The sequence below is a fragment of the Stegostoma tigrinum genome, chromosome 8, assembly GCF_030684315.1.
Source record: "Stegostoma tigrinum isolate sSteTig4 chromosome 8, sSteTig4.hap1, whole genome shotgun sequence".
NCBI lineage: Eukaryota > Metazoa > Chordata > Chondrichthyes > Orectolobiformes > Stegostomatidae > Stegostoma > Stegostoma tigrinum.
The window spans coordinates 86,191,308-86,216,773 of NC_081361.1; the positions used below are offsets into that span (position 1 = coordinate 86,191,308).

The 25,466-nt window shown below is 41.1% G+C and overlaps 1 protein-coding gene across 7 annotated transcripts in view; it reads left to right on the plus strand.

Annotated features, from left to right (window-relative positions):
- Window positions 1–25,466, plus strand: part of evi5a (ecotropic viral integration site 5a) — a 250,125-nt gene that overhangs the window by 136,666 nt on the left and 87,993 nt on the right. For all 7 annotated transcript variants that reach the window (XM_048539047.2, XM_048539050.2, XM_048539051.2 and 4 more), the window contains 3 exons: window positions 9,211–9,369; window positions 12,572–12,718; window positions 18,130–18,225. In XM_048539047.2, coding sequence (XP_048395004.2) covers window positions 9,211–9,369; window positions 12,572–12,718; window positions 18,130–18,225 — 402 coding nt within the window. The remainder of the gene's footprint in view (window positions 1–9,210; window positions 9,370–12,571; window positions 12,719–18,129; window positions 18,226–25,466) is intronic.

Sequence of the window (25,466 nt, forward strand, 5' to 3'; positions counted from 1 at the left end):
AAAGATATAGATCAGCTCAAATTTTCAATCCTACAAGCTTTAGGTTAACATGAATTTGGCCTTGGGGGCGATGCCATCCCTGGTTGTACAGTCTGCTAAGCCTTGATGTGATTTCTTTCTTTTGAACGTACCGAGCAGACTGGAGTAAATGCACTTCATTAAATTATATCCTACTGACTTAGGAAAAGCTTTAGTAATGTTGAAAGTAAGCTTGGGTTCCCAACTGTGTTGCCAGGGTTTACCCCACTGAGTGATGATGCAGTTGGAACTGGTAAGCTTCAGGAGTTACTTGCCTTTCCTCAACTAAACAGTGCTCAGCTCAGAACCCTATATCTCTAATGATTTATTTTTGTACACTGTCTGAATACACATACGCCTGTTGGTGGAAGAATTAAGAAAGCAAAGGTTGTGCTTCTTAAGAAAAAACATCTCTGCTTTTCCTGAACAGATCATTTTGTAATTTGGTACGTTATGGTGTTGGACTAGCATCTGGAAGTCTGCAGTTCAGACCCTATCTTTGTAAGTTGTGAAGCAAATTTCAACAAATCTATCACAGAAGGATGACTATGACTATGTTGCATTTTTGTCAATTTGATTGGCACCTCCCCCTCAATTCAAGGTGGTGTGAGTATTTGTCATTGATCTTCGTATGACTGAGTAGCCTGATTGTGTATCTGTGGGCATGTAGGATGGGATGTCTCATGAGGTAATGAGATCCGAAGTACAGGATTCTCTGCCATGCCTCATTATGCGTGGGATGTGATGCCTCTTGATGAACAGGTTGCCATTTTTAAACCATAGATAGCAAGCTTCCCTTTGTCATTGATACCAATGCTGCCACTCTTTGCAGCATTTTCTTTGCCCTCCCCGGAACACACTCGATATGAAGGTGAAGCAAACTGCAAATGATTGGATGGCTTCAGCCACATGGGCATATTGTTGAGTCCATTGAATGGTGATGGGCTGTTGTGGTGCAAAGGTAGTGTCCATAACTATGAAGCAGGAGGGCTGGGTTCAAGTCTCACGTGCTCCAGTGGTATGTAATAACATCTCTGATCAGGGTAATTAGGAAATATTTCAAGTCTATTGAAGTTGATTTTGCAGCAGTTTTGCCTGAAGGCCTTTGAAGCTGATTTCAAGAAGGGCGCTAGCATTTGTTTGTTGGTCCTCCCATTGAATCTGGAGCTGTATGCACATTCCTGGTGAAATTTCTTTGCCTATATCTCACTGCAATCTTATTGTGAAGATGGCTGCACTGTATTCTTTCAAATTTCAGAGGCCTGTGTTATCTAACACTCGCTGCCATTGTTTATAAAAGACTGAGTTTGCAAGGCTGATCCAGTGTTGGATCTTGTCAACAATGGCAAAGTTTTGAGAAATGTAGCCGCCATGTTACAAGAAGTATTCCTAACGTGTTCCAGAATATCCCCGTCATAATATTTGAGAGATGGGATATTTGTACAAATCCAGCTGTTGGCTGATATGAGAGATAATGGGAACTGCAGATGCTGGAGAATCCGAGATAATAAGCCGTGAAGCTGGATGAACGCAGCAGGCCAAGCAGCATCTCAGGAACACAAAAGCTGACGTTTTGGGCCTCGACCCTTCATCAGACAGGGGGATGAGGAGAGGGTTCTGAAATAAATAGGGAGAGAGGGGGAGACAGACCGAAGATGGATAGAGAAGATAGGTGGGGAGGTAGGGAGGGGATGGGTCAGTCCGGAGAGGATGGACAGGTCAAGGAGGTGGGATGAGGTTAGTAGGTAGGAAATGGAGGTGTGGCTTGAGGTAGGAGGAGGGGAAGAACAGGTTAGGGAGGCTGGACGAGCTGGGCTGGTTTTGGGATGCAGTGGGGGAAGGGGAGATTTCGAAGCTTGAGAAGTCCACATTGCTACCATTGGGCTGCAGGGTTCCCAAGCGGAATATGAGTTGCTGTTCCTGCAACCATCGGGTGGCATCAGTGTGGCACTACAGGAGGCCCATGATGGACATGTCATCTAAGGAATGGGAGGGGGAGTTAAAATGGTTCGTGACTGGTGCAGTTGTTTATTGTGAACCGAGCGGAGGTGTTCTGCAAAGCAGTCCCCAAGCCTCCGCTTGGTTTCCTTTAATGTAGAGGAAGCCACAACGGGTACAGTGGATGCAGTACACCACATTGGCAGATGTGCAGGTGAACATGTGCTTGATGTGGAAAGTCATCTTGGGGCCTGGAATGGGGGTGAGGAAGGAGGTGTGGGGGCAAGTGTAGCACTTCCTGCAGTTTCAGGGGAAGGTGCCGGGTGTGGTGGGGTTGGAGGGGAGTGTGGAGCGGACAAGGGAGTCCTGAAGACAGTGGTCTCTCCGGAAGGCAGACAAGGATGGGGATGGAAAAATGTCTTTGGTGGGGTCAGATTGTAGATGGTGGAAGTGTTGGAGGATGATGCGTTGTATGCGGAGGTTGGTGGGATAGTATGTGAGGATGAGGGGGATTCTCTTAGGGCAGTTATTGCGGGGCCGGGGTGTGAGAGATGTGTTGCGGGAAATGTGGGAGACACGGTCAAGGGCGTTCTCGACCACTGCGCGGGTTGGGGGGGGGCCCGGTGGGGGGAGTATGCGGTCATCTGGGATGTGCGGGAGTGGAATGCCTCATCCTGGGAGCAGATGCGGCGGAGGCAAAGCAATTGGGAACAGGGGATGGAATTTTTGCAGCAGGGTGGATGGGAGGAAATGTGTTCTAGATAGCTGTGGGAGTCGGTGGGCTGAAATGGACATCAGCTTCTAGCTGTTTGCCTGAGATGGAGACTGAGAGGTCCAGGAAGGTGAGGGATGTGCTGGAGATGGCCCAGGTGAACTTGAGGTTGGGGTGGAAGGTGTTGGTGAAGTGGATGAACTGTTCGAGCTCCTCTTGGGAGCATGAGGCGGCGCCGATACAGTCATCAATGTACCGGAGGAAGAGGTGGGGTTTGGGGCCAGTGTAGGTGCGGAAGAGGGACTGTTCTACATAACATACAAAGAGGCAGGTATAGCTTGGGCCCATGCGGGTGCCCATGGCCACGGGTTTTGCTTTGGCAATGTTCAAAGATAGATTGAGTTTCTTTGTATGCATAACGGAGAGATTGAGAGTAGTTTGCAAGTCTGTGCCATTTCAGATCTAGGCAGTGATACTGCGGGCTTGTAATGTTAGTTTAGCTTTGACTGTTTTTGAGTTTTTTCCCTAGATAGTATTTAATACTGACACTGGACAGTCGATGGTGTTTGAGGTGGATGGATACTGTCAGGTAGATTGTAGATAGTATGGGTTCTATCATACACGCTTGCGTAACCCCAGTCTGGATTTTTCCATGTACAGTACTAGTTGTATCAACATGAGGAATTTGCAAGGTTGTGAAGAAGTTTCTTGGTCATAAAATATTGGAGCTGAGTCCCTAGATCTCTGTAGCTTAGTGCACAAAATGTATTGGTCAAGTTAATGATGGGTGAAATGAAGTGTATTTGTTAATCTTGTCATCTTTCTTGGCCTTTGTTGGTAGACAAATCCAAGTCTGAGGTTCTTGTGGAAGGTCTAAGAACATGCTTTTCCTCGGAGTTTTTTCAACCATTTAACTGGTTCATCAGTGCCTTTCAGTGACTGAACCTGCCAACAGTACTGGTCTGGTATATACGCATTACCAGTGCCATGTAAAGTGGATGACTTGTAATACTGGAAAAATAATGGTTGGCGAAGTAGTATTCACTGCCTCTGTTTTCAACTCTATCACATATAATGAGAGCGGATGGACTGTGACATTGTGAAAATCCCTTTACTCGTAAGATGTGAGCTTATTTTATGATTCTTCATTTCAATGAGAACTTGATATTTCTCAAATGCCCACTAAGAATAACATGGGACTCTTGTGCTTGTGGCAGTTCTCATTTCATTCAGCTACTTTGTTTAAGAATGAAAGTTGAAGAGTTCATCAGTTCAGTTATCTTACAGCTTTGATTCTGTAGGTGGCACCGAGGATACTATCTAGTTAACTGAAGATTTAATGCTGCCATACATTATAGTAAATGTAGACTGAATTACCAAGTAGCCAAAATTGAAAATCAAATTAATTTTCTGCATATCATAAATTTTATTCTCTGATCTTTTATATTCATTGATAGGTATTTTTGACAGTGAAAGAAAAGAATGAGTAACAGTGTGAATTGCTTAACTAGTCTGCCCTGGTCTACTAATTTAGTAAGCCAAAGTGTCATCATGCTACTTAAGTGATACCACAAAGGATGTGATTGACTTAGTGCATTTTATCTGTATTTCAGTGATGCCTTTGTCATACAATAATGCCCCACATGCATGTGCATTTGGAAAGCATTAGCCACAAGTTTTCAAAGTTCACAGTTAATGCTGAAGTTATTGTCTTTGGCACTGCGTGTAGCAGTCATCATGGATCATGTTCTGGTTTTGATGATGACACACCACGTGCAAGTCAGGGAGAACTTCCTATTCCCTCCTCCCATCCTTCAAATCTCTAACCACCCCAAAGGCTGTCTCAAGGTCTCCAGTGTGGTTTCTGCTTCCACAAAAGGTCTGTATTAAATGGCTGGCCATTATTATCCTTCAGCTGGCTAAGGGTACCTGTGGATCTTTGAACTATTTCCACTCCTTTGGAGTAAATGATTTTACCCTGAGATGCGACTGGAATATCATACATTCCCCAGATGAAAATGCTGGGGATGATTACTTTGATCCTTTGAATGTAAGCCATTGCATTTTCACCGTCATCTCTCTTAAATAAGGTCCTCTAGTCTATCATGGCCAACTTGCGCCTCATACCACCGTCTGTTCATCTGTTAGAATTCCCCATCAAGATGAAGAGCCCATCATTATGGTTGCTCATCCCCAAGGAGTCTCTTACAACTAGATTGCCAATTATTCCTCTCAATTCAGTCTAGAATGACCTGTTCCCTCGTTAGTTTCTCAAAATATTGGCCCAGAGGACCATTTTATATACACTCCAGGATTTCCTCATATGCAGAATTCCAATAGTTTGATTTCTCCAATCAAGTTGCAGACTAAAGTTACTCATAATTACAGATGGTTCTTGATTTCATACATCTCTAATTTTATGTTGAATGCCATTACCAAAATCACACTTGTAGTTCAGGTGTCTATGTACAACCACCATTAATGTGTTTTTTGCATCTTGGTGTTTCACAGCTCCACCCATATAGGTTCCACATCATCAAGACTAACATACTTCCTGACTATTACGTTAATTTCCTCTAACCAGCAATGCCTTTGCCTTTTTCTGTCCTTCCTCAATACTAGATATTCACTTCCCATCCCTGGTCATTCTGCAGTGATCTCTCTGCAATGCCAACAATGTCATAGCAGTTTTTGGGGCTGTTGGGGGGGCGGGGGGGGGGGGGCGCGGGGAGGAGGAGGAGGAGAGAAAGAGAAAGAGAGAGGGGGAGCGGGGAAGACCATGCCTGTGTGCGGGGTGGGAGAGAGACTGTGTCCATTGAGGTGTGTCTGGAAAGAGAGTGCGTCCAGGTGCAGTGACCTGTCATGTGACACAAACCCAAGATCCCAGCTGATGCCATCCTCATTGGACAGAACTTGGCTATTAGTCTTTGCTCAGTGATTCTGCATTGTTGTGTATCCCGAAGTCCCCCTTGGAGGACGTTTACCCAAAGATCCAAGGTCGAATATCCTTGCCCACTGAAGTGCTCCCCTGCTGGGAGGGAACATGCCTGTCCTGACACTGGCGAGTACACGCACACCCAATGATGGGGTGAATTTGCATTTGTGGATATGTAATTGCAGATATGTTCTATTTTGTTCAAAATGCACACAATTACACGTATACCCAACAATCGGGTGAGTTTGCATTTGTGGATATGCAATTGCAGATATATTCTATTTTGTTCAAAATGCACACAATTTGTAGACAGTCAGTGTGGCATTGTATAAATTCCTACTTTGAAAATAAAACCAACCTGACTCCAAGTTGATACACGGCCAAATTCTAAACACTGCCTCACACCTAAAATGCATTGCCTGACCTGGGATGTCACCTCTGGCATACTGAGGGAACTAGTAAAACCTTTAGAGATAGTAGGAACTGCTGATGCTAGAGAATCTGAGATAACAAGGTGTAGAGCTGGATGAACACAGCAGGCCAAGCAGCATCAGGGAGCAGGAAGGCTGATGTTTCAGGCCTAGACCCTTCTTCAGAAATGAGGGAGGGGAAGGGGATTCTGAAATAAATAGGGAAAGAGAGAGATGTGGATAGAGGAGAAGATAGGTGGAGAGGAGACAGACAGGTCAAAGACGCAGGGATGAAGCCACTCAAGGTGAGTGTAGGTGGGGAGTTAGGGAGGGGATAGGTCAGGGAGGACGGACAGGTCAAGGGAGCAGGATGAGGCTACAAGGTAGGAGATGAGGATGGGGCTTGAGGTGGGAGGAGGGCATAGGTGGGAGGAAGGACATGTTAAAGAGGCAGGCTCAAGCTAAGCTGGTTTTGAGATGTGGTAGGGGGAGGGGAGATTTTGAAGCTTGTGAAATCCACGTGATACCACCGGGCTGCAGGGTTCCCAAGCGGAATATGAGGCGCTGTTCCTGTAACCTTCGGGTGGCATTGTTGTGGCACTGCAGGAGGCCCAGGGTGGACATTTGTTCTGAGGAATGGGAGGGGGAGCGAGTTTTGAGAAGATTTGTAGCTCAGGTTGAGGTTCTGGATGTGAGTTTGCTCGCTGAGCAGGAAGGTTAGTTTTCAGACGTTTCGTCACCATTCTGGGTAACATCATCAGTGAGCCTCCGACGAAGTGCTGGTGTTATGTCCCGCTTTCTATTTATCTGGTTAGGTTTCCTTGGGTTGGTGATGTCATTTCCTGTGTTGGTGATGTCATTTCCTGTTCTTTTTCTCAGGGGATGGTAGATTGGCTCCAAATCAATGTCTTTGTTGATGGAGTTCCGGTTGGAATGCCATGCTTCTAGGAATTCTCGTGCGTGTCTGTTTGGCTTGTCCTAGGATGGATGTGTTGTCCCAATCAAAGTGGTGTCCTTCCTCATCTGTATGTAAGGATAGGAGTGATAGTGGGTCATGTTGTTTTGTGGCTAGTGATCAAAAAGACATGACCCACTATCACTCGTATCCTTATATACAGATGAGCTGGGACAACACATCCATCCTAGGACAAGCCAAACACAGACACGCACGAGAATTCCTAGAAGCATGGCATTCCAACCGGAACTCCATCAACAAACACATTGATTTGGAGCCAATCTACCATCCCCTGAGAAAAAGAACAGGAAATGACATCACCAACACAGGAAATGACATCACCAACCCAAGGAAACCTAACCAGATAAATAGAAAGCGGGACATAACACCAGCGCTGCTTCGGAGGCTCACTGATGATGTTACCCAGAATGGTGACGAAACGTCTGAAAACTAACCTTCCAGCTCAGCGAGCAAACTCACATCCAGAACTTCAACCTGAGCTACAAATCTTCTCAAAACTCGCTCCCCCTCCCATTCCTCAGAACAAATGTCCACCCTGGGCCTCCTGCAGTGCCACAACAATGCCACCCGAAGGTTACAGGAACAGCGCCTCATATTCCGCTTGGGAACCCTGCAGCCCGGTGGTATCACGTGGATTTCACAAGCTCACATCCAGTGGGAGGGGGAGTTGCAATGGTTCGCGACTGGGAAGTGCAGCTGTTTAGTGTGAACTGTGTAGGTGTTCCGCGACGATGCTACCTGAAGGTTGCAGGAACAGCACCTCATACTTTGCTTGGGACTCCTGCAGCCCAATGGTATCATGTGGACTTCACAAACTTCAAAATCTCCCCTCCCTGGACCACATCCCCAAACCAGCTCAGCTTGAGCCTGCCTCCCTAACCTGCCCTCCTTCCCACCAATCCCCTCCTCCCACCTCAAGCCTCACCCCCTGTCTCTTACCTACTAGCCTCATCCCGCCACCTTGACCTGTCCGTCCTCCTGGACTGACCTATCTCCTCCCTAACTCCCCACCTACACCCCCCTTTACCAGCTTCATCCCCGCCTGTTTGACCTGTCTGTCTCCTTTCCACCTGTTTTCTCCTCTATCCATCTGCTACCCACCTCCCCCTCTCTCCCTATTTATTTCAGAACCCCATCCCCCTCCATCTCAGGGCAGTGACTTGAAAGAAATTTGTGAATTTGCATATTAACCTTTTCTAACTGATTAAATATTTAATAGCCACCTTACGTTTGTTCAACACCACATGAATTCTAAGACCCTTTGATCTTTGGCTTTTAAATTCTGTGTCTGATGTCACTTCTCTCACTGACACCTGATGAAGGATTGAGACTCTGAAAGTTTGTGTCTTTGAATAAAGCTGTTGGGCTGTAACCTGGTATTGTGCGATTTTTTTTTTGACCTTTTTTTTATTTCCCTATCTTTTGTTCTTGGCCTTGATTTCCTTCCTCTGACTCTTAGGTTGCCATCCCCTTGCTACATTAGTTTACAGCTTTCCCAACCACTCTAGCAAATACTTCCCCGGGCTATCAGCCCTGTTCCTGCTGAGGTGTAATCCGTTCAGTTTGTACTGGTCCTGTCTCCCCCAGAACCAGTCCTAATGCCCTATGAATCTGAAATCCTTCTGCTTACACTATCTCTTTAGCCACATGCTCGTATAAATCCTGCTATTTCTACTGCACCAGCATGTGGCACTGGTCATAACCCTGAGGTCATACTTTCCAACTTATATCAAATAGCTCCATACTTTACAGATTTCGTCTTTTTTTAAATCCAATATTGTTTGTACTACTATGTACCGTAACCATTAGCTGTTCATCCTCCGCCCCTCAGAAATGGCCTGTAGCTGCCCTGAAACATCCTTGACCTAAGTTCCAGGGAGATAGCTAGCCATCCTGGAGTCTCATTTTCAGGCACAGAAACACCTGTCAATTCCAGTTGTATTCACTAAAACTATTGCATTTCCAAACTCTGTACTCTTTCCCTATGCAACAGAGCCAACTGTAGTGCAACACATTTGGCAGTTGCTGTTTTCCCCAGAGGCCATTCACCTCAACAGTGTCCAAGCAGGATATCTATTTTGCAGGGGAAGAGCTTGCCATATTAAAAAATACACTGAAAAGATTTCCCTTTTCAGTAGTAAAACCTAAAAACTTTACTTGAGGTGATAGGTGTGACCACAAATGATGATAAAACTCACTCCAGTTCTCAAATTGTCTCTAGCATCATCTGACTCGAGCTACTGGCAGGTGGAAAGACTCCCCACGGAAGAATGCTGTAAGTGAGCTGCAGGATGAACTGATGACTGTGCGCCTTAGAGGAGCTGAAACACAGGCTGAACTGAAAGAAGTAAAACAAAGGATGCTGGAACTTGAAACACAGGTATAAATGACCACTATTGGCTTTTTCATGGAGTCGAATTTGCTGTACAGATTTAACTTTAGGTTTTTCCGAAAGTTCTTTCCTTTTCCAATGTTATTCTTTTCCTGTTTTAAGGCAATCCTGAGATGATTAGGTAGGTAACTTACTCACAGATATGTTAGACCTCAACTTGAATCTATTTTTGTTCCTCTCATAACTCTTTATTTCCACCCCAGATGTCTTCAGAATATTAAGCCTAACTCCAGTTTCATCATTCTAGTTCCATAACACAGGACCACAATATCTCTCACTGGGGTGAAACTTTTAGAAAAGTCAACAAACTGAGCATTAATCATGTAGAAAGTGAGACTGTAAAATTAATAATGAAAAATAAGAAGAATTTGGTAGATGAATTGGAACGGTCATTTTACATCAATCTTTGCTGTGAAGGATACAAATAACATTCCAGAGGCAGTGATAAATCAGGAAAGGGAAAGGAGGAGCTCAGGAAAATCAGTTACCAGAGGATTGATAATCAGTAAATTGTTGGAGTTACGAGCTGACAAGTATCTACATCTTAATGTACGTCGTCCTGGCCCCTCAAAAGAAGTGACTATTGAGAAAATTAATGTAGCAATTTTAATTTTCCAAAGCCTTTGATTTATGGATGGCCCCAATCAATTGGAGCATAGTGAATACAACTCTTTTATTTCAAAAGAGAGGGCAACAGAAAGTAGAAAACTGCAAGCCAATTAGCTTAACATCTGTCATAAGGAAAATGTGATGAGTATATTAAAGAAGCTATAGCAGAGCACTTGGATATGATCAAGATAATCGGAGAGAGTCAACATGTTTTTGTGAAAGGGGAATCATGGACCAATATTTTGGAGTTCCATAAGAATGTAACAGTTCCCTTCAACAAAGGGCAACTGTCAGATGTATTGTACTTAGATTTCAGGGACACTTAAACTGCCGTATCAAAGATTATTGCTGAAAATGAAAGCTCAAATGGAAGGGGTCGCATGTTGACTACTTCTAGATGCTACTTCAACTTAATGCTACAGAAATATAAATACCAATCCTTATGGTGATTTGCTGGTGCAGATTTTCTTCTTCATCATCATCATCATCGAATCTGTACAGTGTGGAAACAGGCTCTTCAGCCCAACAAGTCCATACTGCCCCTCAGAGCATCCCACCCAGACCCATCTGTCATAACCCGCCTGGTTGACCCATCCCTGAATGCTATGGACAATTTAGCATGGCCAATCCACCAAGCTTGCACATCTTTGGACTGTGGGAGGAAACCAGAGGAAACCCACGCAGGCATAAGGGGTATGTGCAAACTCCACACAGACAGTTACCAAGGATGGAATTGAGGCTGGGTCCCTGGCACTGTGGGGCAGCAGTGCTAACCACTGAGCCACCGTGCTGATTATTGCTGGAAAAAAAACAAATTTTTCTTGAAACTTTTTGTCTTGCACTCATCAGGACAACTTGCAAGAGTGTTAATTAAAACAGAAACCAACATTTATGAGAGGAGAGAGCTGACTGATTGGTATGTTGGTTCTGGTGGAAATACTTCTGTGAAGAATACACCAATTAGTGATTATTGAAGCTAAGTACCAGGTTTTGTTTAAATTTTAAACCAGCCAGTTTGACTCTGGTCGAAGCATTTCTGGGAAATTAACCAGTGAATGACTCAGGTTTTTATACATTTCAAATCACCTGTCATCTTCTAAATTTTACAGAATTGCCCTTTGCAAATTAACCAATGAATGACTGTCACCTATTTTGTTGAGTTGAAGCAGGCACAGTGTGAGAGCATGTTCTTTCGTTGTGGAAAGAACAGGGCCCTATATATTAATAGACATAACTTCCAGTGCATGCACACATCCCACTGTATGTCCAGTTGACAGTGTAAACTTTGTTGTCAGCATCATTGCACACTCAGGAATATCCAACTCATGCTGTCTCGTTGCAGAATCACATCTAATCTTAGACACTTGCATGTTTTGCAAGTGTATTCCTTTTGGGTACAGTCAGTATTTTCTTTGTTATGAACATCTGAAGGGATATGCTGTTTGATAAGTTTTTCTATTTGTGTTAGTCCCTTAATGTGGATGTCCCAGATTTTATCAAATTTATACTGTATGTAAATTTCCTACTTTTGATTTCCTGCTTTACATTCTTTGAAGATTTTTCTATCTCGTTGCTTGATCAGCCTCTCTGTTGTTTGTCTTGTTCGTAGATGCCACAGATTCCCTTTTGAGAGCACTAAATTCAGACTGGTATCAATAAAATAGGAAGCCTGCACTCTCAATTCAGTTAAAACAATGTGGACAGGATTTTTTTTAAGGTCAATGTCACTACTGACAGCTAATAGTCCAGATTTGACATTGACAAAGTGCTGTTGCCAGAAGTTCCAAATGTGCATTTTGTCCAGATGAAGGAATAAGTGAAATGCCATCATACTAACTAATGTATGTGGAGAAAGAGGATTTTAATCACTTCAGATATATTAACCACAATCCTCCAGAAGGTATCATTTTCCATTCTCGTAAAGCACATGGAAGGGGAATTAACATAAGTACATCTCTCTAGAAAAGGGAATAGAAGCAAACTGTTTGACCCCTGAAACCTACTATACAATTTGATAAGATCTAGCTAATTTGATTGTGGCCTCAACTCTAATTTTCTATTTAACCTCATAACCATGGGCTCCTCTGCTAACCAAAAATTTATCTAATTCAAAAATGTTCAATTGCTGCAAGAAAAGTAAGTCTACATATTATGATGCTCTTAGAGAAGTAAATTCTCTTCATCTCCATTTGAAGTGAGGAAGCTTCTTATTTTAAAATTATAGCATAGTAATTCCCATATAGCGTAGTAAGCCCCTCAAGCATCCACTCGTGTCAGTTTCCCTCAGGTTTTTATGCATTTCAAATCACCTGTCATCATCGTAATTTTACAGAATTGCCTTTTCCTCATAAGACAGTCACTCAATCCCATGACTCAATTAAGTGAATCTTAAGTGAATTAAGTCAATTAAATCCATCTTCTCCAAGCTGCTAATGCAAATGCATTCATTCATAAGCCAGGAGACAAAAACTGTATGCATGTAGTGTATATTTAAACAATGTTATTAGAAAAATTGACATGAGTTTGAAATTGCATATTGTAATTTATGATTTGTTTATTTGTTAATTTGTCAAAATATCAGAACCAAATCAGCAGTAACCAGCTATGTCGAGCAGAGAAGGAGTGCAGTAGCCTTCGTGAGAAGGTGCAATATCTCTCAGCACAGAATAAAGGACTACTCACTCAATTAAATGAAACTAAAAGAAAAATAGCTGAGATGGATTGCAAGGTATGGTATATTCCTATTTTAATTAAACGCCCATCTGAAGTTCATTTTGGGTATATTGCTGATTCATTGAAAAGTATAAATCAATAATAACAATTAAGAAAAGAAAATCAGGTCTAACTTGAATTAAAATGCATTAGAAACAACTCTGATGCAATTTGCCATTATGAGTGAGTGCCGTCTCCACTACAGCCTTGGAACAGTTTAATGATTGCAGTAAAAAATGGATTTTAATGTTTTGGGGTGATATAATTATGTATTCTTGTATATTTTCTTTAATACATCTTATCTTGTATTTTGATACTTTAATGCTTGTCTGGTAAATATTTGAATATCCACATCCATAATTTTCATGGGAACAGCATCATTGATTGGCCTTTTCCTGAAGTCTGTAACTAGCTCTTTGGCTTTGTTTTTACGTGGTTTAAGAGGGTTGCTATGAAGTATACAAGATAGACTGTAAATCAAATAATCATGGGTATAAAGTTCATGTCAACTGACTTGTGTGATTGATCTATCGAGTTTTACATAAATTTTAGATCAAGTTTGAAACAGTGAACATTTCAAGGTGTTTGATAAAATGTCATTGTTTAAACTTGTGTTTTATTTGAATAAATTGCACTTGTAGTTATCAATTCTTCACTTTAACACAAAAGACATTGCAGGTTTTTCCTGGTGCAATTGATAGTTTTGATAAACATGTGAATAGCAAACGGATATGTTCTGAAAATGATAAAAGTCGCAATATTCTATGATTAAGGCTTTTCCTCCACCTTTTGATGGCATTGAAAGTACATGCACAAATGTGTATTTTTAGCGATTAGGTTGCACAATATTTCTACCCGAATATCCTTGCTTATTCTTCCGTTCAGTGTTTTGATTTCCTTTTTCTTAGTTACAAATGAAATTTATTACGTTATTCAGTTGTTTCTCAGAACATTTGAAGTTTTTATTTTGAATTCAAAATGTTGCATATTCGTAGCATAATGTAAAACTACTGCTCCTAACTCTCTCATGCAAATTTAAGGGCTATAGCATATTGTAACTCATTCTGTTTACTTCTGTTTCATGAGTGGAATGAAAAAGTGATTGTGATGAGAAGTTTAAATGTAGGAATTGTGAAGAAAAAAGGTGAGGCAGAGAGTGAACATATGGTGAGAAAACGACAGGTTTAGTAAAGATTTAAACTTCTGCTTGGTTAGCTGATCTTGCAAATGAAGTGAAGTCTTCAGTATACTATTGATTGGCCTATCAGAATTAACTTTTATAATGTGGTGTCTGTCATCTGATTTTTGACAACATTTTGAGAAGAGCAGTAGTGTTTATTGTTTATGTGATGCATTATATTGACAAGATGGTTAAAAAGGCATTTGGCACACATGCCTTCATTGCTCAGTCCTTCGAGCATAGGAGTAAGGAAGTCATGTTGAGGTTGTGCAGGACATTGATGAGGCCACTTCTGGAATACTGTGTCCAGTTCTGGTTACCCAGTTAGAGGAATGATATTATTAAGGTGGAGAGGGCTCAAGAGATTTACCAGGATGTTGTTGGGTATGGAAGGTTTGAGTTATGAAGAAAGGCTGCATCAGATGGAACTTTTTCCAGGTAGAGTGTAGGAGGTTGAGAGGTGACAATATTGAAGCTGATAAAATAATGATAGGTATAGATAGTTAATGGTAGTTGTCCTTTCTTTAGGATGGGGGATTTTAAAACTACAGGGTGCATTTATAAGCTGAAAGGAGAGAGATTTTTTAAAAAAGACATGAAGGACAATTTTTTTTTTTAAATGGTGGTTCAGTTCTGGAATGAACTTCCTGAGGAAGTGGTGGATGTGGGTATAGTTACAATGTTTAAGACGACATTTGGATAAATATACTAATAGGAATGGTTTGGAAGGATATGGGCCAGGATTAGACAGGTGGGACTAGTTTAGTTTGGGATTATGTTCAGCAAGGCCTGGTTGAACTGAAAGCTCTGTTTCTGTGCTGTATGACTATGATATTAACTGATTATGTAGCTATTTCCATATGTTTGAAAGAAAATTATTTCACAGCGCTTCAAATTGGTACAAAAACAGTGCTCACTGTGGAACTCTGTTTCAAGATGTGTACCCTATTTTAAAATCTTTATCCAGATTTCAAGTAATTTACTGAAATAATTCAAGTATTTTGACAAATATTCTTTTCTTACAAAAATGTTTGAAATAGCTTTTGTAAATCCTTTATTTCCTTTGAGTGAAAAATGTGTTTGTTGAATGAGCGCGCATTAGGTAACTTATGAAAGAAAATGTACAGCTGCTAATATAGATTTACTTTTCTGTGTTATTGGATCAACAGCCCTAAATTTTTACTATGCATTTTGTTTTGAAATAAAGTTTATCAAAAAGAATTTGCTCATCCCATTCAGCTTTTGGTTTTAATTAGTGTATGGCAGTGGTTTTAATGACTGTTCCGTTTAAAACCATACCTGAAGTCAATACTAATATAAAGGTGAAGACTACCACAAGTAAATCTTCTCCATCTGACAATGAGCTCTGAATTTCAGTGTAATAAAATGTGAGGCTGGACGAACACAGCAGGCCAAGCAGCATCTCAGGAGCACAAAAGCTGACGTTTCGGGCCTAGACCCTTCATCAGAGAGGGGGATGGGGTGAGGGTTCTGGAATAAATAGAGAGAGAGAGGGGGAGGCGGACCGAAGATGGAGAGAAAAGAAGATGGGTGGAGAGGAGAGTATAGGTGGGGAGGTAGTGAGGGGATAGGTCAGTCCAGGGAAGACGGACAGGTCAAGGAGGTGGGATGAGGTTACTAGGTAGGAGATGGAGGTGCGGCTTGGGGTGGGAGGAAGAGATGGGTGAGAGGAAGAACAGGTTAGGGAAGCAGAGACAGGTTGGACTGGTTTTGGGATGCAGTGGGTGGAGGGGAAGAGCTGGGCTGGTTGTGTGGTGCAGTGGGGGGAGGGGACGAACTGGGCTGGTTTAGGGATGTAGTGGGGGAAGGGGAGATTTTTGAAGCTGGTGAAGTCCACATTGATACCATTGGGCTGCAGGGTTCCCAAGCGGAATATGAGTTACTGTTCCTGCAACCTTCGGGTGGCATCATTATGGCACTGCAGGAGGCCCATGATGGACATGTCATCTGAAGAATGGGAGGGGTAGTGGAAATGGTTTGCGACTGGGAGGTGCAGTTGTTTATTGCGAACCGAGCGGAGGTGTTCTGCAAAGTGGTCCCCAAGCCTCCGCTTGGTTTCCCCAATGTAGAGGAAGCCACACCGGGTACAATGGATACAGTATACCACATTGACAGATGCGCAGGTGAACCTCTACTTAATGTGGAAAGACATCTTGGGGCCTGGGATAGGGCTGAGGGAGGAGGTGTGGGGGCAAGTGTAGCATTTCCTGCGGTTGCAGGGGAAGGTGCCTGGTGTGGTGGGGTTGGAGGGGAGTGTGGAGCGAACAAGGGAGTCATGGAGAGAATTTCAGTCACTTGTTGTATGTGAGCCTTCATATCTTGGTCACTTGTCTTGGTTTCTTCAGTTTGTAGTGACTTTGCACATTTAAAACCTGTGTGTTCTGGAAAATTCAGCTGTCATTAAAAGTGGCATCTGAACCCCCAATATTATACCTTTCAAAAATCATAATTTGTTTTTGCAATTATACATGTGTTAATATGGAAGGGTATTAACTAAATGTGATCTTTTTCCACAACAGAAAAACCTTAAAATGATTACAGAACTACAAACTCAATAATTCCCATTATGTAGATGTTTGTATTGTATCAGATACAAGCATATTGGGTTTCCTGATATCTAAGTTCATTACAAATTATAAGTAGCTAATATGTTAAGTAGTACACTATCTCTGTAAAAGTTACAATTTTTTTGTGGGCTACTTTCCTGTGATGTATTTGAAGGAAAGCAATGATATTCTCAGGCTGATTGCGTCAAGTGATTGAGGCACTAATACACTTTGAAAGCTTTAGAAATTGGATTTCTTACAGTGGCCATTATTAAAATGTGAGCATTAAAGTTCAATGCACTTTGAATATATTTTGTTATTGAGTTTGGGTGCGTACGTTAATTGGCCACAGTGATGCATCCCCTGATTTGGAGCTCTAGTGCCATTGCTTCACTGCCTTCAAGGAATGATGTTGGCAGTCTGTACTCAGAAACATTTTGTAGGTGTGCCTATGCAGCATGGACTGCAGAGGCTCCAGAAAGTGACTGACCACCATTTTCTTGAGGTTAATTAGAGCAATAGATTCTTGCCACCAACACTCCCAACCCACAAATAAGTTGTTATTCTAATTACACGGATGAGCAGTACGGTATGGCATAGAAAGGCACATGTGCAATATAAAGAACATTCACAGTGCGCCTAATGAGCATTGTGATATTTGTAAAATAGAAACAAAAACATATATTGCTGGCAAACTCAGCAGATCTGGCAGCACCTGTGGAGAAAAAGTAAGAGTTGACGTTTCAGATCCAGTGACCCTTAGAATGCGATAATAAAATGTGAGGCTGGATGAACACAGCAGGCCAAGCAGCAACTCAGGAGCACAAAAGCTGACGTTTCGGGCCTAGACCCTTCTTCAGAGAGGTCTAGGCCCGAAACTTCAGCTTTTGTGCTCCTGAGATGCTGCTTGGCCTGCTGTGTTCATCCAGCCTCACATTTTATTATCTTGGAATTCTCCAGCATCTGTAGTTCCCATTATCTCTGATACTGTTTTAACCCTTAGAATGGGGTTGTTTTTGTTTGTGTTTACGACTTCCAGCACCCTTAGTGTTTAGGTGTTTTTTTATTTGTAAAATAAACGTTCTGTACCCCGCAGATTATTAATTTGATACAAACAAAAACTAGTATCCAGAAGTATTTCTTTTATTCACAATGTATTTTTTATTTTTTTCTAAAATTACTTGATGGGGAAAATTTCACAATCTTGACTTTTTGATGCTCACATGCACATTTTTCAGACTGTTTCTGAAAAATAAATGACCAACTCTTTCTGATCATTCAAAAACAGAAATTGCTGTAGAAACTCGGATGTGGCAGTATCTGTAGAGTGAAAGCAGAATTAAAATTTAAGCCCAATGACCCTTCTGAAGATGTGTCAGCTCTGCTTCCTCTCCACAGATGCTGTCAGACCTGTTGAGTTTCTCCAGCAATGTGTGTGTGTTTTGGATCCTCACTTCTTTGATTCATTCTCCTGATCATTCTTTTTTTGACAGTTTTCCAATTCCGTAAACATCAGAGTGCATGTTTAAATGCAAGATGCCATTCTCCTCCTCAACAGATTGCTATTCAAAATCATTAGTGCTAAAATGTTTAATCCAGCAGTAGATCTCTAATATGTGTGTTTTTGGAGTACAGATGTATTATTTGCCATATAGTTGATTAGTTTTAATATCATTTCAGAATAAAGAAGATGTGATGGTACTGAGACTTCGAGAAGCAGATAGTATAGCAGCTGTGGTTGAACTACAACAGAAAATTGCTGACCTGGAGATACAGGTATTTGAAGTACAAATTAGCATCGATGAACAAAAACAGAGTTGCTGGAAAAGCTCCGCAGGTCTGGCAGCTTATATGAAGGAAAAAACAGTTAATGTTTCGGGTCCGGTGACCCTTCCTCAGAACTGTTTTTTTTTCCAGTTTTTTTTCCTTCACAGATACTGCCACACCTGCTGAGCTTTTCCAGCAACTTTGTTTTTGTTCCTGATTTACAACATCCGCAGGTCTTACGGTTTTTATTTAGCATTGTTGAAATTCTTGTCAATTTCTTCTCTCCAAATTTCTTGTTTAGGAGTACTTAGTTACATTTTGACTTTGCCAATACTTTTCCAGTACCTTAACCAATAGTTTCGTTGCTGTTGACCAGTTACTTGACCATTCCAGAGTAATAAAACTTGAGGTCAATCTTGTTTACATCTGATAGATGCAGGTCGGGCCTATTCTGCAGAATTATGATCAGGAGCAAGGATCCTAATTCCTTCCTCGGTTTCAGAGAACTTGAACGTAACAAAAATGAACACAACTGTCTTGACTGAGTTAGTACGAAAGAATATTTGTACCAGAAAATTAGTTGGTTTATGTATTTCATACGACAAGTAGTTTCATACACTGAATCATCAAAGCTAGTTTTGATCATCTGTTTAGTTTTATTCTTTTCAACCATCAAACCTTTGTTAAACACACTGAATTCCTGATAGGGATTCAGTAAAGGATGTGAGAACAAAAAGTGAATAGTGTAAAGGGCATTTCTGATGGAGGAGGAGACAAAGGAGGAGAGGGCAAGAGAAATATTATGAAGTGAAGTCCCAGCACAAGTCGAGAACAAGTTTTGGGTAAATTTTGAATCTACTTTGATTTAAATTGGATCAAACAATTTAGTAAATTGATTAAATACACAAATATTTAATGAATGAATAACTAGTGCAATGCTAGCTAGTGGTGACAGTTCAGATTGTCCGCCTTATCCACAGCATGTTGGAGGTTGTGGTGAACACGATAACCCTGGACCGTTACATCTGTGGTGTGTCTGCTCCTTGCAGAATATCTCCAAATTGTTGAGTTGTAGGCATTGTGGGCAATAGGGATGTGGTAAGTTATCAGCGCAGTTTGATTGTGGAGGCAACCACAGACATCTGGTGAAGTTATGTACAGGCCTGGTTGGTGGTGAAGGATAAGAAGGTGTGACTGAGCAAGGCAGGCACTTCAGGGTAGTACTGTATAATCCTCAGGAACAATGTGCTGCCTGTTTGGATGAGGAAACTATCCATGACACCATGGTGCAGAGGTCACCAAAGTGGAAGCAAAATATATGTTTCAGGGACATTATAGAGAAGGGAGATGGCTTATCACAATCACAACCAGAAGGTTGAAAAGCTGCGATGCTTGCCCAGTGCCAGTGTCAAATGACACCTCAGAAACACAGAAACATTGAACATGGAAGATGGGAGCAGGAGCAGGCCATTCAGCCCTTTGAGCCTCCTCTGCCATTCTTTACTATCGTGGCTGATTGTTCGACTCAGTAGCCTAATCCTGCTTTCTTCCCATAACCTTTGATCCCTTTCGCCCCAAGTGCTGTAACTAGTCGCCTCTTGAATACATTCAATGTTACCCTGAATCCTCATACAATGACTCCTGATTCTGGACATATCCACCATCGGGAACACCCTCCCTGTCCAGTCCTGTTAGACTTTTAAAAGTTTCTGATATTTCCCCCCTCATTCGTTTGAACTCCAGCAAAAACAATCCGATCTAGTCAATCTCTCCTCATACATCAGACCCGGCATCCCTGGAATAAACCTGGTAAACCTTGACTGCACTCCCGCAAAAGCAAGAATATCCTTCATCAGAAAAGGAAACCAAAGCTGCACACAATATTCCAGGTTTGGCCTCTCCAAGGCCATGTATAACTACAACAACATATCCCTACTCCTGTACTCTAAACGTCTCTCAATGAAGGCCAACATACCATTTGCCTTCTTTACCACCTGCTGCACCTGCATGTTTACCTATAATGACTAGTGCACAAGGATGACAACAGTCCTGCTGCACCCTCTCCTTTTCCAATTAACAGCCATTCAGATAATAATCTGCCTCCTTGTTTTTGCTTCCAAAGTGAATAATCTCACATTTGTCCAAATTACACTGCATCTGCCATTGATTTACCCACTCACCCAACCTGTCGAGATCATACTGAAGGATCTCTGTGGCCTTGTCACAGTTCACTCAACTTGGTATCATCTGCAAACTTGGAGATGTATCATCCTGTTCTCTTATCCAAATCATTAATATATATTGTGAATAGCTGGGATCCCAGCACCAATCCATGTGCCACTCCACTAGTTACTACCTCCCAATTTGAAAAGGACCCATTAATTCCTACTGTTTGTTTGCTCTGTGCCCATCAATTTCCAATTTGTCTGAATACACATAGCCTAATCCTATGCACTTTAATCTCTATTGTGGGACTTAATCAAATGCTTTCTGAAAGCCCAAATATACCACATCAACTGGCTCCCCCTTGTCAACTCTACTAATTACATCATAGAATTCCAACAGATTTTTCAAGCATGATTTCCCCTTTGTAAATCCATGTTGACTGTCTCTGATCCTGCCACTCCTTTCTAAATACTCTGCTGTAAAACCCTTGACAATGGATTTGAGAATTTTCCCCATAACCAATGTCAGACACACCTGCCTATAATCCCCTGTTTTCTCTCTACCTCCCTTTTTGAATATTGGAGTGATATTAGCCACCCTCCAATCTGCAGGGACTGTTCCAGAGTCTACAGAATCCTGGAAGATGACCACCAAGGCATCCACTGTTTCTAGAGATACTTTCTTAAGTACTCTGGGGTGTAAATTTTCAGGACCTGGGGATTTAGCAGCCTTCAATCCCTGCAATTTTCCTAGCACCATTTCTTTTATAATATTGATCTCCCTCAGTTCTTCGCCCCCCCCCTTGCAAAATCTTGCATCCGCTGACAATTCTGGTATCTGACTTGAGTCCTCTTTTGTGAAGACAGAACCAGAGTATATTTTCAGATCCTCAGCCATTTCTTTGTCTTCCTTTTCCCATTTCTGACTGTAGGGGCCCTACGTTTGTCTTTACCAATCTCTTTCTCTTCACGTACCTTTAGAAACTCTTAGCATCAGTCTTTATCTTCCGTGCAAGCTTACTTTTGTACTCTATTTTCCCCCTTCTTAATCAATCCCCGGTCCTTCTTTTCTGAATTCTAAACTGCTCCCGATCCTCAGACTTATTTTTGTTGGCCAATCTGGATGCTGCTTCCTTGGATCGGATACTTTTTTAATTTCCTTTGTAAACCATGAATTGGCCGTCTTATCTATTTTGTTTTCACAACAGACAGAAAAAAGCAGTTGTTGCAGTTCCCCGCCCCCCCACCCCCCGTGTTCCTTGAATGTTTGCCATTGCCTATCCGCTGTCATCCCTTTGAGTAACTCTCCCCAACCTATCAAGGCCAACTCGCACCTCGTATCCTCATAGTTTCCTTTATTAACATTCAGCAACCTAGTCTCCAAATTAACAATCTCACACTCCATCTTGATTAAAAATTCATGTTATGGTCACTCTTTTCCAAAGAGTCTTGCACAGCTAGTTTGGCATTGGTTCCCTTCTCATTGCACAGCACTCAGTCTAAGATGGCCTGCTCTCTTGTAGGTTTTTCACATACTGATCAACAAAACCATTCCATACACACTCCAGGAACTCTTCCTCTATGCCATTGTGGCTTAATTGATTTTCCCAATTGATGTGCAGATTAATAGAGTTGGCAAGCAGCTTATAGTTGGGATTAATTGACTGGGCAACTGGCTCAGCAGCGTGGATTCAATTCCCACATTATCTGAGCTTGCAATGAAGGACTGTCCTTCTCAACCTCTCGCCCCGCCTAGTTTACCCTAATTCGAAAGGAGCTGTATCGTCCAGTAGAACAATGGCCAGTTTACATTGTTTTAGGCAGAGCTAATATATCCTCACAAGTGGCATCTTATCAAAGCCTTTTGAAAAAACTTCAGTCACTATCCCAATCCTGTTTGTACAAATTGGCTGATACATTTCCCTACACTTCAAGGATACTTAAATGTCCGAGCAGTGCTTTGAAAGTTCAAGTTTGTATTCATTTCAGATTGAGAATGGGGTAAAAACATTATGTTGACTAGAGATAATGGGAACTGCAGATGCTAGAGAATCCATGATATATGATTCATCATTTTAGGATTCTTTTCATGGTGCAGAAATGTTCATGTGAAACACTTCCATGTAAATTGGATAGAATTACAGACATGTTTAAAAGATCAATGTCTGTTGAGAAGTAGGATTGAAACAGTACAGGGACAGGTTTCAGTTTGGGTCAGAATTCTGTAAACTAAGAGAATGGTGTGGGAACATATTTTGTGGTAGAGTCATCAGACTTGTATCTGAATGGAGTTGACTTGAACAACACAATTATTTTTTCTCTTTCTGGATTTCCTTGCATTATTGTGAAATGAAGTAGCTCAGTATTTTCCTTTATGTAGTTAAGTATAATAACCTCAACACCCAAAGCATCTGATTCTTTACAAGTATTCTACATTACTATTACAGACTTTAGCAGCTAGTCTTTGGCTGTTTGTTTCAAGAATAATGGTGTGTAAACTGATCAGTGTTACCTCTATTTTTGTGGAGTCTAAGCAGTGATGGGTGGTGATAGTTCAAATACAGCACAGTCACAGATCTTCCTTGGAATGCTGCTGCCAAAAGCTGTGCACGTGTTAATTTATCAAATATCTGGTTCAACCAAATAGATATACAAAGTAAAATGTAAGTAAACAAGTTTTGTGGAAAGAAAGAAGTCTTGGCTATATAATGCAAACCTGTTTTGAAAGGTGAAACTGTTGCCTGGACAGTTCAGGTTCTTTTATTGATTGTGCAAGATGTGAAGTATGCTGGATGGGATTGTTCCATTGTGTATGAGAGATAAATAAGACAATGAAATGTTGCTGATTAATATTGATAACTTGAAACTACAATGAGAAGCATCTTCATTTTTTTTTGACGGATCTAGGGGCAAAATTGGTAAAGCCTATGTACGAAAAGGTAAGAGGAAATACATAGGAAATGACACTGGTGCACACCCATGTTGTTTACCAATTAAAACGATGACCAAGTGACCAGGTACAAAAATACTACTGACCCAACACTCTCCACTTTTAAACTGATTTATACACTTACGTGGATTTATTCCAAGATGCAACGTAAAAATTGAGAGAATTTTGATGAGCAGTAAGTCAAGTACAGGTCCACCCACATTAGTACTTGAATGAGCTAAACTACAGAAATGATAGATTTAAATCAGTGTTGCTTTTCTCACATATCAGGTCATGGGTAGGTCATAAGAATGATTTACTCATACCACATTCTGAAACCAGAAAATAAAACACTCATTCTTGTCAAAAGCTGTTAAAATACAAGGATATCGTATACAGGTTGATAAAGAATCCCATGACAACTGAATCTTGAGATCTCTATAAAATAGCAACACTTTTGGAAGTGAAAAGTCAGAATTTTTTAACACTGCAGATGAACCAGTCTTATGTCTTTCATAACGTTCTTTCAAAAGATGGTTGTTTCAGAAATCACAACATTATATATGTAAAAGGTACTGTATATTGACAAGCTAGTAAATAAGCATTGGACATTTTATACAAAGATTTTAGAACCATTCTAATTACCTTTCATTGATTACCAGCTAGTATATACCATTCTACTAGTCATAGAGTCCCGAGAGTGTGCAAATAGGCCATTTGGCCCAACAAGTCCACGCCACCTCTCCGAAGAGCATCCCACCCAGACCCTGTTCCCTTACCCCGGCGTTTTCCATGTCAAATCCACTTCACCTAAATGTTCCTGAATGCTATGGGACTATTTAGTATGGCCAGTCCACCTAACCTGCACATCTTTGGAATGTGGGAGTAAACCAGAGCACCCAGAGGAAACCCATGCAGTCACAGGGAGAACATGCAGACTCCACACATAGTCGCTTGAGAGTGAAATTGAACCCTGTCCCTGGCACTGTGAGGCAGCTGTGCTAACCACTGAACCACCGTGCTGCTCCTGTTCACTATTATTGGCCCTGATTACACGTTCTGATTCTGTTCGTTAATTTAGTAGAGATTCTTAGCAAAGATCTTTTGAAAATCCAAATAAATTATATTTTCTACATGACCATTATCTACACTGTTATCTTTGCAAAATATTAAATAAAGTTGGTTAAGCAAAATTCACCCTTGTGAAATCTCTATTGTTTATTTATTAGCATATTTCTCAATTATGGATGCCCTTCTATTACCTCTTTTCAAAAAGATTCTTGATATTTTCGCTGAGAGCTGACTTTTGTGATTTCCTTGATATGTTTGGTTTCCCTCAAGTACTTCAGGTTTATCTCCAGTGCTTTGGCACTGTAGCTTTATCAAACAGGTTTTAAGTAAGAGTAATAATGTCTCTGCCATGTATTCCCTGAATTTTTTAAAGCACTGTTGCGTATATTGTCCATTTGGATTGCAGATTGTATCTTGAGTTTGTTTGGTTTATTCAGTGCATTCCCTTTTATTTTAACTGCACCAAATCTCATTACTCATTTCATCGTTCAATGTCATATTTATCTATCTAGCTCCTTGATATGTATGAAGAAAAATATTTTGTTTTTCCTGACATTTCTGTTGTTACTTGTATTGTCTTTCTGTCCCGTATTGATCAACTTCCTATCAGAGCCTTTGTTATTGACATATCTGTAAAATATTTCCACGGCTTTATGTTCCTCGATAATTTTATTTTATTATTCCCGTCTAATTTATCTACCAATCTTTTCAAATTTATTCTAATCAAGGAATCCTCTGCATATTACAACACTGAGGCAGACAGCCAAATAAAATTGGCCTCCCTGTCTCTGTATTTGTTTTAATTTTACCATGTTACAACCAAGGACCCTCAAAATTGACCCCAGTAGTTCCTAACCAGCCTTTGAACATAACCAGTAGTCGACTTTGGGCATACCAATGTCAACAACATGTTTGTAGTGTAAAAGAAATTAACAATTTATTAATAATATAGTGACTTTAGCAGAGCAAATTTAAACCACAAAATAATCTAATTAATTTTTAAGTTATAAACCCAATCCTCTAATTCTAGTCTCCATGCTCACACAAAGTTTAAGGGATAAATGACAAGAAATAAAAGGATCTTA